Source organism: Sinohyriopsis cumingii, chromosome 2 (assembly GCF_028554795.1).
Source record: "Sinohyriopsis cumingii isolate HCF-2022 chromosome 2, ASM2855479v2, whole genome shotgun sequence".
Classification (NCBI taxonomy): domain Eukaryota; kingdom Metazoa; phylum Mollusca; class Bivalvia; order Unionida; family Unionidae; genus Sinohyriopsis; species Sinohyriopsis cumingii.
In genome coordinates, this window is record NC_142962.1 from 170,510,846 (window position 1) to 170,524,333 (window position 13,488).

Below are 13,488 nucleotides of genomic sequence, written 5' to 3' on the forward strand. Positions count from 1 at the left end.
AAATATTTTTACCACAGCATAACTACACTAACGAATGTTGGATTTCTGCAAGATTCATTGTACACCTTTATTTTGATGAGAACACAAACAAGTTCCAGTTTTCCATATCATAATTTTGAGGAGTTCCAACCCCTTGTTGCTGATTCTTCTTCTAATAATAATGAGGACTTTGTATAGCGCCTAATCTTTAGAAGCTCTAAGCGCTTTACAACATTAGACAACACCTATAAGATAAAAAAACATATAATGATATGATTACAAAAACAAACACCATGAAATTAGAAAACATAAAAAACATGCTGAGAATATTTCAGGTTGGAAACATTAAGTCTTTAAGTTTGTTCTTGCAGTCGAAATAAGTTATTAGAGCCTTCTTGAATGGAATCACTGTGTCTAAGTTCAGTGGGCAATTCATTCCATGTTGCTGGGCCCTGGTATGCAAAAGAACGCTGTCCATATGACTTTGTTTTCATAGTGGGAATAATGAGTATACGATTGTCAGAAGAGGAGCGTAAGTATCTTGCTGGTGTGTACACATGGGTGAGGTAGGATAGGTATGTTGGACTAGAGTCCGACAGTGAAACATAGCACAGAGAACAAATTTTGTGTTTGATTCTGGATCAAATGGATAGCCAGTATAGGGTACAGAGCTGTGGGGAGGTGTGCTCTGATCGTGTTACTCTAAGTATGATCCGAGCAGCTGTGTTTTGAAGTTTCTGGAGCAGATATTGAGATGAACCAGACAGAATTGAGTTACAATAGTCCAGTCTTGAAAGTACTAATGAACACACAAGTGTTTTAGTGGCGTCAACTGAAAGATATTTGTGAATGGAGCTGATGCGTCTCAGCTCAAGATATGCAGCCTTGCATATGTTCATGACATGTTGGTGCAGTGTGAGAGTACTGTCCAGAGCAACACCTAGGTTTCGTACTGATTGTGTGAATTTAATGTTGGTGTTGCTGATATTTATTGTCTGAGGTAAAGGATGTGAATGAGAAAGTCTTTGTGTTGTGATCAGAATGGCCTCAGTTTTATCATCATTCATCTGCAGCTTGTTACATGTCATCCATGATTTCACATCAGAAATGCACCTCTCTACACCTTGGATGGTAGCATCAACTTAAGTTGTTTGGCTAGGTTTGTATATTTGGGTGTCATCAGCGTACAGGTGGTGAGACACTGGATGATGATCAAGAACAGACTGCTGTGGAACACTACAACATAGATCAACTGGGCTGGAGTGTATTCCATTTGCAGATACAATTTGTGTCCTGTTGGCCAAGTAGGACTTGAACCACAGTAAGGCTGTATCGTGAATGCCAAATACATGCTGGAGATGGTGAAGTAATATATCATGGTCTATTGTGTCAAATGCTGCAGACAAATCAAGGAGGGTGAGGACTGTAATCTTTCCACTATCCAAAGCAGAGAGAATGTTATTAACTACTTTTAGAAGAGCAGTTTCAGTACTGTGGCAAAGGCGATATGCAGATTGTACATTGCTAAAAAGACTTTGAATTCATATGATATACAAGCTGGGTTTCCCAACATGATGTTAGTTGAACTAGCAATAAATATTCAATCTTATTTCATACAACAAATAAACTTAAGAGAGTAAATTCAAAACCTACTAACATTACATGTTTTGCATCTCTTGCAGGTGATTGTCGCACTAATGGTGGGCAGTATTACAGTAATGGAATATGTGTACCATGTCCCATTGGTCAGTACAGAGAACCAGACCCTAACTTCAACAAAACACAGGATGGGTGTATTCTGTGTGGCTCTGGGACATCCACAATTGGAACAGGAGGAAAATCACAATCAGAGTGTTTGCCTGTTTCTAAAGATCGTAAGTTCAGTATATCTGTCTTCTGATTTTATTAAAATGTAATTCTGTTCTTAAAATGCTTGCTCCTAAAAAGTCATTAGATGGATGGCATATAGCCCTACCATTTTCAGTGTTTCCTTGTTTGTTTCTTTTCAGCATCTTGAGTAATTTACAGTAATATGTGATGGATTGATTCCATCTTTGTCCGATGTACTTTTACATGAAGTCCTATTTATCTTTCAGTTTCCACAAAGTTTTGTATCTGCAGAAATGGGACCATTCATTTCTTCTAGTAATTCTCATTTCTTTCTGTTTGCTTACTTCTGTTACTCATGATCTGCATTGAAGATTGAGTCTTTCATTCTCTCTCTTAGCAGATGGGTATTGTAAATCAGCGACAGTAAAAAGTTTGACTTTTCTCCTATCAGACCATATTCTGATTCAAATTAGGACTGAATTATTTCCATTTATTTTATAAATAAAAGTTTCAAACAGGACAAAACCTCAGTATAAACCTTCCTCATTATTCTCATTTATCTTGTAAAAGTGACAGACATAAACTTATTCCCTGAATTTTCACTTACACAAACAGTAACAGAACTCACAATTATTGCTAATTAGTTAATCCAAAAGCAGTAAATTTGCAGTTGTTCACTAAACTCCAGCACTCACAGGTACTTGGACCAATAAAAACTTTCCACCAGCTGCTATCAGAGGTTAACAAGTGGTCACATGTTTGATGACAATAACGAGAGCAATCATGATCAAGAGTATAGAGTGAGAAAGCTCCAGAAATCAGTGGGGGAAAAGAAACATCAGTAAATCTTGCATAATGGTGCTGACAAACTGAGGATGAACAGACAAGCATTTGGTTCTGTACTAACATTGAAATAAAAACACAGGTCCAAATCAAGATGCAAGCAGTGAAGTCATAAAAAGAGTAGTTCTTCGCATGAAGCTATGATTAATGATAAGGTTCCTAAATGGTGCTAATCAAACCTCCAATATTATGGCACTAGTGGCCATTTTGAAAATTTTGTTCTTCTTACTTAATATCCAGAATTAATAGTCAGTTTTGCTACATGAGTTTTGCAGTATCTAGTTCGTCCAACATGAAAATGATGGCAATCTAGTATTTAGTATGGCCTCCATGGCAGCCATCTTTAAAATCATATTACTACTCCTCCTGAATGGATGGTCATGTTCTTCATGTTTTTATGATACATAGTTGGTCCTAAATAAAATGGTAATCTTGCACATCCAGTATGTCTGCAATGGTTGTTGTCATGAAAATCTCTTTATCACTAGTCGTCCTGAAAGGATGGTTGTATTGACATCGGGTGTTTGTACAAACTCTTCTTATCCTGTCTAGTTGGTCCTACTTTTAAATGGTAATGATGTTACAGCAAATACTGCTGCCAGTGTAGTAATCTTGAAATATTGTTATTGCCTCTCTCATGTGAATGGATTGTCATGTCGACATGGTGTTTTCACCCAAAGAAATCTTATGATGTCCAGTTGGTCTCGAGTGAATAATCTTGTAAAGCTTGTTGTTACTATTTCCACTGAAATGATTGTCATATCATCGTGGGGGTCTCACTAAAAGACTTATTATGATATCTAGTTGGTCCTAAATAAATATGACATACAAAATCACCACGACAATGGCAATGTTATAAACAAATTGACTATTTCTTGTGAATAGATGGTCATACTGACATGAAGTTTTTAATAAAAGACTTTTTGTTTTGTTTTCTAGTCTTCTAAAATGAAAATGGTCTGAAAATATCATGGCTATGGTAGTTTCTTTAAAATCTTTTATTTTGTTTTTGTTACTTTTTCTGACTTAATAGTAATAGTATCAATGGGTTTCACTCAAAGACTTTTTGTGATATATTGTTCTTCCCATTTGAAATTAATGCCAGTCAGACTTCCAATATGGTCTTATTGGTCACATCAATAGACCGTTTTCAAAATAATTTGATAGTGTGATCTGTCACATGGGTATATTGTGAAATATTGTTGTAATAGCAGGTGTATATAAGGAGGGAACTGAGCAGTCAGAGTCATTCCTATTATGGAGTCATCCTCATTTGTTGTGTGCCTGTTGTTACTCTGCAGACATGTTTTATGTTCTAGTTAGATATTATTTGAGAGGAAAAACATTTATTTGGACTCTTCAGTGGAAGTAGAAAAGTGCGAATTATTTGAACAATAAAATTATTCTGGAACTGTTGCCAATTATTCAGAGTTCTGGATGACACCATCTTGACATTGTCATGATTCTTGGCTGACCAACACAGTTTTGGTTTTGAAATTTATACGGAACTTTTCATTCTTTTGGATTTTCATGGAACTGTATCAGGATTATTTTGGATTCACTTCATAATACTATAAATTCCTCTCACGTTTTGATTTATAACTTTGATAGTGTAATTATTTGTTAAGTTTTACAAAACTAGTTGGTTTCACTTCTTCTTTCCTTATATTGTGACCATGGGTCGTGTGTGTGTGTGTATATATATATATATATATATATATATATATATATATATATATATATAAAGTAAAGTTTTCTTCATTATGGATTGTTTTTTCTTCAGATTTTAAGATACCACAACTACCAGGTCATCCATCAAAACTCTAAATGAGATTTTATTTGAAAATTATACCTACAGGGATTGTGCCAAATTAATCTTATCTGAGCAGAGTTCATTGTTAAGCTGTCCCTGGGGCTCAAACGTGAGAAAAAAACACAGATTGTGCCTTCATAGCTGGGGTGGTGTGACCATGTGGCCTAGCAAGATAATTTTTTGTATGATTAAGATACATATCTTATCTATCTTTCAAGCCAGTGGATATATTTGAAGAATACCTCTAATGTAGCTACTTAAATAGATTCATTTATTTTCAAAAATATATTTAGGACACTAGGTAGTGGGCACTATTCACGGGTCTTTCGAGCCCATATGGTCTGGAGCAGTGGGAGTCAGGCCATGTCCCACCCCCCGATCCACACTACATTTTCATCCCATGGAGACTGAAAATTGACTTACATATGCCAGATTAGGGTAGGGGATCAGGTTGGCTTCCACTTGTTACTATATTCATCTAAATCCCTGTGGGGAAGCAATTGGTCTTTACCTACATGCAGTCTTGGACTTTTGAGCCTGGGCTACATGGTAGTGGGGTGGTGCCTGTGGGCCATAAACCTACTTCATTGTGTGAGGTGGTTCTTTTTAAAAAGAGGGAGGGGATAGACCTTCTTCCCCAGTGTGCTCTAGACAAGTGGAATATTACCCAAGCCACTGCTTTAAACAGAGTATTAACTCTGTGATAGAAGTTTGCAGATCGTTTCTCCTCCTACCAAATCCTGCCTTCCAGGAGAGAGTGCACAACAAAGATGTCCTTTTGTCATCAATGAAGCCAACTAGTTTCACACAGAGTAGGTCATGGTGGTTAAAACCCCATCCCCTCTTGGATCCTCTATCATTTCTCAACCTTCTGTTAAGGAGGCAGATGAGAAAGAATCCTGGTTAATTTATAAAGCATTCCTTGAGATTTACCACCTCTTGCCTGGTCTGTCCCTCCCTCAACATTGTGACTGTTGGTTAATGCTTCTAGAGCACAGTAAGAACCTTCTGAGGGTTCACCACTGCGGACTAAGACTCTTTTTGTAGGGCGTATCGACTCTGTGACTACTCAGGGCTTAAGAATTACTCAGCACCGGTCCCTTGTGTCAAGAAGCAGAATCCTAACCATTCTCAAGAACCACTAGCTAATTTCTTTAAAGCCACATAACCCCAGTCAAGGCAACATCCCCACTTCATAGCTCCCCCCTTGGCAGGTGTGCCTTTGAATGGAGTGTCACAAGGCCCAGGGAAAAAGTTTTCAGGGGTTTCCCCATTTACTTAAGGACAAGGGTGGACTGCACTAGGGACTTGCATCCTTTCTTACACACCATACCTCTTCCTTTGGTTCCTGTTGGTGCAAGACTAAACCTCTTTTTGCAGGCTTGGTCAGGTATAAAGTTTGATGGTTGGGTCCTTTCTATCACAAGAAATGCTTATTGGCTTCAGTTCCTGGAACTCCCTCCATTAGTTAGGTCCCACATTTGTTTCTGCCAGGTAATATGGTCCAGTTAAAACAAGAGGTCCATTCCCTTTGGAAGGATGCAGTAGAGAGGGTGTTAGAAGACCAGTCTCCAGTCATGTGTTCCCAGATTTTCCTTGTTCCCAAGAAAAGGTGAAAGTCTCATCTAATTATCGACCTTTCCTCCCTAAACAGATTTCTGCTGGAGGAACCATTCAGAATGGAGACCACAGCGTCAGTCAGGAATCTCATTAGTCCTGCCGATAGCGCAGTGTACATCAGTCTTCAGGATGTGTACCTTTATATCCCTATCTTTCCTCCAGACTTTGTCACCTGGGGGTCTTCCAGTTTCTAACTTTGCTGTTTGGCCTAGCCTCCATGCCCAGAGCTTTTATTTAGCAATTGCCTTAGTAATTTCTGTCTTAGCTTTTTGACAGGTCATATGCAGTGTTGTACCTAGAATGCATGGTGTTAGTTTTCCACAATTTGTAGTCCCAGATCTAGACTTTTCTCTGTGCTCTCTAAGTGTGCATTTTCATCATCTTCAATAAAGGTAGATTCCATTCCAAGATCCAAAATAATTTATAATAATTACAAGTTTATAATGAGTTTAATTCATCTCTTCATTTCTTAAGATCTTTAATATTTTATAATTAGCTACTATATCCATGATAAAACCTAGAATAAGTCATATGTTTGTTTCCCTCAAACTATATATAAGAACTTTTATATAGTTTTATAATTTTTTTTCTTTCAGAAAAGGAACCTAATATATCGTCTGTATCATTTTCATTCACTATGACCTTCACTTCCAACACACAATGTTCTGTAAGCAACAAAGGTATAATAAGGACCCAAATTGAGATGGTCATCTATGCTCAGTTCAGAAAGAAAGGTCAAGGCTTATGCAAGAACAATTGTGCAAATATTCTTGTGTCCATTTTATCCTCATGTGGAGGCAACCGAAGAAAACGCCAAGCTAACAGGAGTATCATAGTTTTTGATATTCAAGTCCAGAATGTTTCGTAAGCATCCTAATATCTTTCAAATACCTATATATCTTATAAACTCGGATGTCTTTTTCCTTGAAATACTTCCTGTTTGTGACCTGTTTCACCCCTCTAACTAACAACATTTTGTACGGTAAATTTTCCAATATTTTTTAATATGTGGAAACTTTCATTTCCATAGATAAGTCCCTTTTTTGCCATCATCACTGCCAACATCACTGCCAACATTGTAATTAAACATTTCTGAGGGTTTGCTGTATCTATTTTAACTTGCGGTGGGTCTGGCACCAAGGATGATGCTTGCCTAGAGGGACATTTTGTCAAGAGCAAAATTATACAATCCTTTAATATGGCCACCATCATAATAAATATAAAAATCTGTAAGCAATATCTCAAAAATTGCTCAAAAGATTTTGACCAAAATTTGATTGATAGCATTTTTGGCATGAAGGTGTTCCACGTTTATATCAGATGTTGCCACCATTAATAAAAATAGAAAAACTTTAAATGCCTTATCAAGCAAATTACAGAAATTTACTAAATTTAACAGAAAACATCCTGGCATTGACAGGATATATTTCATGCAGCTATAAGTCGATATAACATGAGTTTAAATTTTCTAGGCCCACTGGTAAGCGACTACCATATGTCTCTACAGCACCGCGGCAGCAAATTCCAAATTTTTTATATGCAATTGCAACAACCCCAAACCCAAACCTGAATGTCCCAAATATGAAAAATGGGGTGGGAATATTCAGAGGAAACCTGGATTAGAAAACAGACTTCTATTCATTTTAATCCAAATTTGTAGTCCAAATTGTTGAATCTCTGAAATGAGAAATTGTGGTTCCTTGTATTATGTATTAAAAAACTATTCGAGCACATGTATTAGTACATGTTTGGGGACTGGTTTAACAAATTAACAAGAAAACAAGTTGATTTTACAGAACATTCAGTCTTTGTATATATAACAGTATATAAATTTGAAGGTCTTTTGTCAAAATTTCAATCAACCCTTTTGAAAATGTTTTTTAAATGATGGATTTTTAACCAGATCTTCTTAAGGAGATTAAGGTGTTTGATAAATGTTGACTGAGAATTTATTGGCACAGATAAATTCAGGGTTAAACTCTCTTTGTTGCAAGACAAGATTCTAAATATTTGTGTTTATTGTTTTTTATACTGTAATAGAAAATGTTTACTTTCTATAATATGCATATATATGTTGTATGAATTTGTTTATCAATATGCATAGCTTTCATTGTGACATCAGAGCATGCAACATTCAATCCGAATTGTACTGGATCACACTGTTAGTTTTGTTTCATCCAAAAATGTCTACGTTTCTTTAACACTGATTTTGCCATATGCACCTCTTGGGGCATCTAATGACAAACTCCATGTTCATTTTGACAATGTGAGGCTTAATATGACCCCTCGTAATAAAATTATTGGTCTATTCATAGATAACAAGCTTTTAATACTTGGTCTAGTCGCATTAAACATGTTTTAAGAAATGTTGATTCTTATCTTTGGCTACTGAGGAAAATCAAAGCATACATTCCTCTCTAGTAAAATCACTTAATTATTTAGTGTCAAGCCAGATTCTTCACATCATGTTGTATATACTGTAAATATTGTACATAACAGATAGAAGGCCTCAAGGTAGATTAGTTCTGTAACTGAGTTACCTTCTCTAAATAAAAGTCTTTATTATTATAGTTATTATTATTATTATTAAAACATACATGGGACCCAGGTAATGTGCTTATATAGTGGGTTACTCACCCATAGATGTAATTTAAAATTTTCTTTTCATTTTGTTATGACCTCTGTGAAATCAAAGTACCATGGCATATAATTTTTTTAAAACTGCTTTCCCTGGGTACCATGTATGTTTAAATGGAACAGCCCTTATACAGATATGCCAATTCACCAAGAAATGTTGCCACTGTTAACTAACAATTGGAGAACATTTAAATTCTGATTAAAAATGTTCAACAGAAATCATCTAAATTTAACAAAAAACATCATGGCATACAGAGCTTTCAAATTTTAATTCAGTGATGCTTATTTAGCCATAAACATATGGCCACCATTGTGAAAAATAGAAAATCATGAAAGTGATTTCTAAAAACCTGGTAAGCAGAATTAGAAAAAATCTGACAGAAAGCATCATGGCATGTATGGCTGTTATGCATTGCCACAAGGGATGCCAATCTGCCATACAAGATATACAAGATGGCTGCTATTGCTAAAAATAGAATATCTTTTAATCGCGTCTTTAAAACCTGTCTTAGCTTGAAGCCTTTTCATAATTATACAAATGATTATGATCACCATTATTAAGAATTTAAAAAATGTACACAACTCCATATTTAAAAAAATGCTTTTCAGACTTTCACTAACTTTTAACAGAAAGTGACCTGGAACATAGTTCTGCCACTATTGGACAAATGATAATACTGTACTATCAGGTCCTGATGAAAATTTAAAAGCTTGAGGGACCTTGCAGGTTGTTTTCAAGACATATGCAATCATCATAATTGGAAAATTTCTTTAGAAAACATGCTACTAACCACATTTCTTGGCTAGCTCATCTTGCTTTGGCCAAAAGAAGTATGTAAGCTAGGTTAGTGACTGTTCCTCACTGTGACTTCATGTAAATGAGTGAAACCCCCATTTAAAACAATACCATTCACATTATCCATCACAATACTTAATGTTGTACTTCTAGAAAATTTAGTTCTGATTGACATCAGAAGGACTTTTCACATCCTCAGAAATTTATTTGAAAACATCCTGACAAGTTTAATTCAAAACATCTTAATAAATTTATTTGATAGCATCCTAATGAATTTATTTGATAACATCCTAACAAATTTATTTGAAGACATCCTAATGAATTTATTAGATAACATCCTAATGAATTTATTTGAAGATACCCTACCCATTTAGATTGTTGGCCAGACATCCATGATTATATTTCAGAGCAGTTGTGAATGAAACAACTGGAAACCAGACAGTCCAGAGGACAGCAGAGAGTGTTCTGTCTCAGACTTTACAAGACCCAGCAACATACACAGTTGTAACTGAGGTAATATCATATAATGAGGTCTTTATCCAAGTCAAATGCATTGATTAAAAATGACTTTTCATCCCAATTGCTGTATTTAAAACACTTTTATTGTTTTGATTTTGATTGAAATAATTCAGATAATTCCCAGGTTCTGCGACACCCCTCATTCTGTCCTCTTTGGACAGAGGAAAGGAAATCATAAAATATATTTCATAAAACATTTCAGGCCTGTGGTAGCTTTGTTGGTTACTTGTATTCAAGGGTCATGGGTGTTATGTATATGTAATTTAATTATTTGTCTGTATTAAAAAAAATTACTGGATTTGTTGTTGTTCAGAATAGAGTTCAGTTCTGATTTTTTTATTTTTTTTTTTATTTTTGACATAAGCAACTAATAAATGATACATTGTATCTTTTCACTGACCTTGTTTCACAATCAGTGACAGTTTTGGAAAACAACTTCTTTAAAATATTTTATTTTTATTTTTTCTCAGAGTAAGGATCTGTAATTTAAGTCAAGGTCACAAGTGGTAGACATGATGTTTATCATGTAACAAGCTTCTATTTCTCCTAGAAAATTAAGCTCTTGACCCTCATCCAGGAATCTGTTTTGCATTATAGTTAGTTTTATAGCTGGTGTTAAGATAAGAATTTTAGCAATTGGGCCTTAACACTGGAAACTTAAAGTTGTTTTATGTTGTGAACAGTTTGAGCTGAGTTTTTTTTTTTTTTTTTTTTTCAAATTCTTGAAATTCAAGTGATTATTTTCCCTGGAAATACGTAAGTGCTCAGATAATTCCTGGAAAAAGACTTTTCTTGGAAATTCTTCAGAATTCAAAAACTGGAATAATATTTTCTGCAATTCAACAAGAGACTGTTGACACTGCAGCACTTCGCAGCTTACAACAGACATCATCTTCTTCCATTTTGGATTTCATTGGGATTTGAACTCAGTTTCATTCTGGACTTTTTATTACTAGGACTTATATTGTTTTAATTCTTGGATTATTTTTGGATTTGATTCTTAAAACCGTAAGTTCTTTCTTTTCTCATTTTTTACTTGATATTCTAGAGAAATAAATTATTTGTTAAGTTTTACAAAGCTTGATGTCTTCACTTGTTCCCTGTTACTTTCTGTAAGAGCCTAGACTCATAACAATGGGTAAGACACAGTCCAAATCAACTGAACTGTCTTTCTGTGTACTTGGGAAAGACCATTTATCTCCCATTTCTCTGGCAGGATATAGCCAGTAATGTGTTCAAAGTGTCATTAGAACTGACAAAAATCATCATAAAGCAGTATGTATCATGTGTTGAGGTTGTCCATCAGTCTTTTCTAACGTTCCCTCTTTTGTTTCAGCAGAATAACTTCATTTATCCACCATCTACAATAACCAAACTTTGTAAGTCACTTGTTTTTGAGACAAAGAAGAAACCTGTCTAGTATTTTGGTCTCCAAAGGTCAAAGGTCAATGGCAAATCAAAGGAAAAGCTCTTTCCATGTAATAACGTTACTTGTACACTGTTAGTCAGTGACATTCATTTTAGATAAGAGACACCCATTTTATGATGGGGTCATAAGGTTACAATCACTCAGAAAATGGTTTCTACATGTTTCCTTGAGTTGTGTATTACCTGTTCATTTTTGGAGTCAAAGGTCAATATTTCAGTTATTGAAAGAAGGAAAAACTAGTTTCACATTTAGGTTCTGTGGTTCTGCACTCCTTGTCTTCAGATCTGCCAACCCTTATGATTTTCCCGTAAGTTTTATGAAAATGACCCTTAAAATACAGACTTACAAAAGAAAAGCAAACACTGGAGATATAATTGTTGTTTCAGATAATTGGTTCATCATATTAAATTTAGTGGAGTTCATCAAGGAACCAGGGAATCTTTAGACTGCACATATTTTTTCATGCAAAACTGTAAACATGATCAAACTCTTTGATTATAGAATTTTCAAAAAGTGGCGCCCAGCAAGCAATACATGTTGAAAACGAAAGGGAAAATAAGCCTCTTAAAAAGTATTAATAATCAGTACTGAGGAATTAAAAGAAATATTCATATTCTTGTGAATAAAAGCAGGAAGGGCAGTAAGTAAATTTATTGGACTTGTTGATTTGATCTCGTGGCAGGAGATATTAGTGTCATCATCTTTTGAAATCAAGTAAAACGTCCTAGAATTACATCAGGGTCAGAGATAGCAACAAGCCAGTGAGCTCCATAGGGTTTGGAACTGAAGTTTGTGCAACTGTACTAGAGGAAAATAAGTTCAATGTGTACTTTAGAATCTTTTCAGCTGAAGGTAATGTTTACTGTCCCTGCATCAGTTTCAAATGCCAAACATTTTAAATACGTTTTCCAACTTTACTGTAGCAATATATGATATTTTGTTACACCTTGCAGAAAAACTGGTCAAACTTAATGGGGAAAAAAATCAACTGCCTTACTGAGACAGTCGTTTTAGGGTTGGCAGGTCTGTAAATGAGTTCTGTATACATTTTCTGAGATCAAATTTTGACGATGGCTTGCATTCAAGACAAGTAAGGCAGAAGTTGATGGGGTGGAGCATATAATTTAACACTGCTAGACAAGACCTTCTCAGACTGACACATCTTATTAATATCTAACCAGTGAAACTGTTTACATAAAAGAAGTTTATGACATGGTGCGCATATAATATATAATTAACAGTTCTCTTCTTACTTTTTTACAGGTTCTAAAATTAGAGAACTCTAAGGATGCTATATTTTGCATTTATGCACATGGATAACCTTATGGAAGGAATCTGATCTTGAGAATTTACTTAAATTTCACATTTGTCAAATACCACAATCAGCTATTATGAAAGTATCACATATATGTCATTTTGAGAGTGAAACATTTTTAAAAAAGTAGAAATTAAATGAGGCATAGATGCTTAGATTGGTAATGTAACAGTTTGATGTCTTTACTGTTTGTTTTTTGTAGACTTTGACCTTGACATTGGAGAATATAACTGTACCAAACAAAACCATAAACTGTGATGCAGGACAGCAACTTAATACAACTCTGAATGCCTGTGGTATTTATATAGCTCTGTAATTTTTTATGTCTAATGTAAGAAATATGAATATGTTTACACCAGTGGGCCAATGGCCTGATCAGTACAGTAAATAGGCATGCCAGTAAAAAACACGAGAGGACTTGCAGCCATACATTATGTACAGTTTGTGTGCTTTTGCAGATTCACGCAGAAAGTGCTTACAGCCATACATTGCAAACAGTTTGTGTGCTTATACAGATTCACACAGAAAGTGCTTACAGCCATACATTGCAAACAGTTTGTTTTCTTACAGCCATACATTACATACAATATGTGTGCTTATGTACATTCACAGAAAGTGCTTACAGCCATGCATTGCGTACAGTTTGTGTGCTTATGTAGATTCACACAGAAAGTGCTTACAGCCATACATTGCATACAGTTTGTGTG

The 13,488-nt window shown here is 35.1% G+C and overlaps 1 protein-coding gene across 1 annotated transcript in view; it reads left to right on the plus strand.

Annotated features, from left to right (window-relative positions):
- LOC149806285 (uncharacterized) overlaps positions 1-13,488 on the plus strand; it is a 478,750-nt gene that overhangs the window by 386,524 nt on the left and 78,738 nt on the right. The window contains exons 48-51 of the mRNA XM_089935589.1: positions 1,662-1,853; positions 6,682-6,949; positions 9,926-10,031; positions 12,984-13,077. Of these exons, the coding sequence (XP_089791715.1) occupies positions 1,662-1,853; positions 6,682-6,949; positions 9,926-10,031; positions 12,984-13,077 (660 nt within the window). The remainder of the gene's footprint in view (positions 1-1,661; positions 1,854-6,681; positions 6,950-9,925; positions 10,032-12,983; positions 13,078-13,488) is intronic.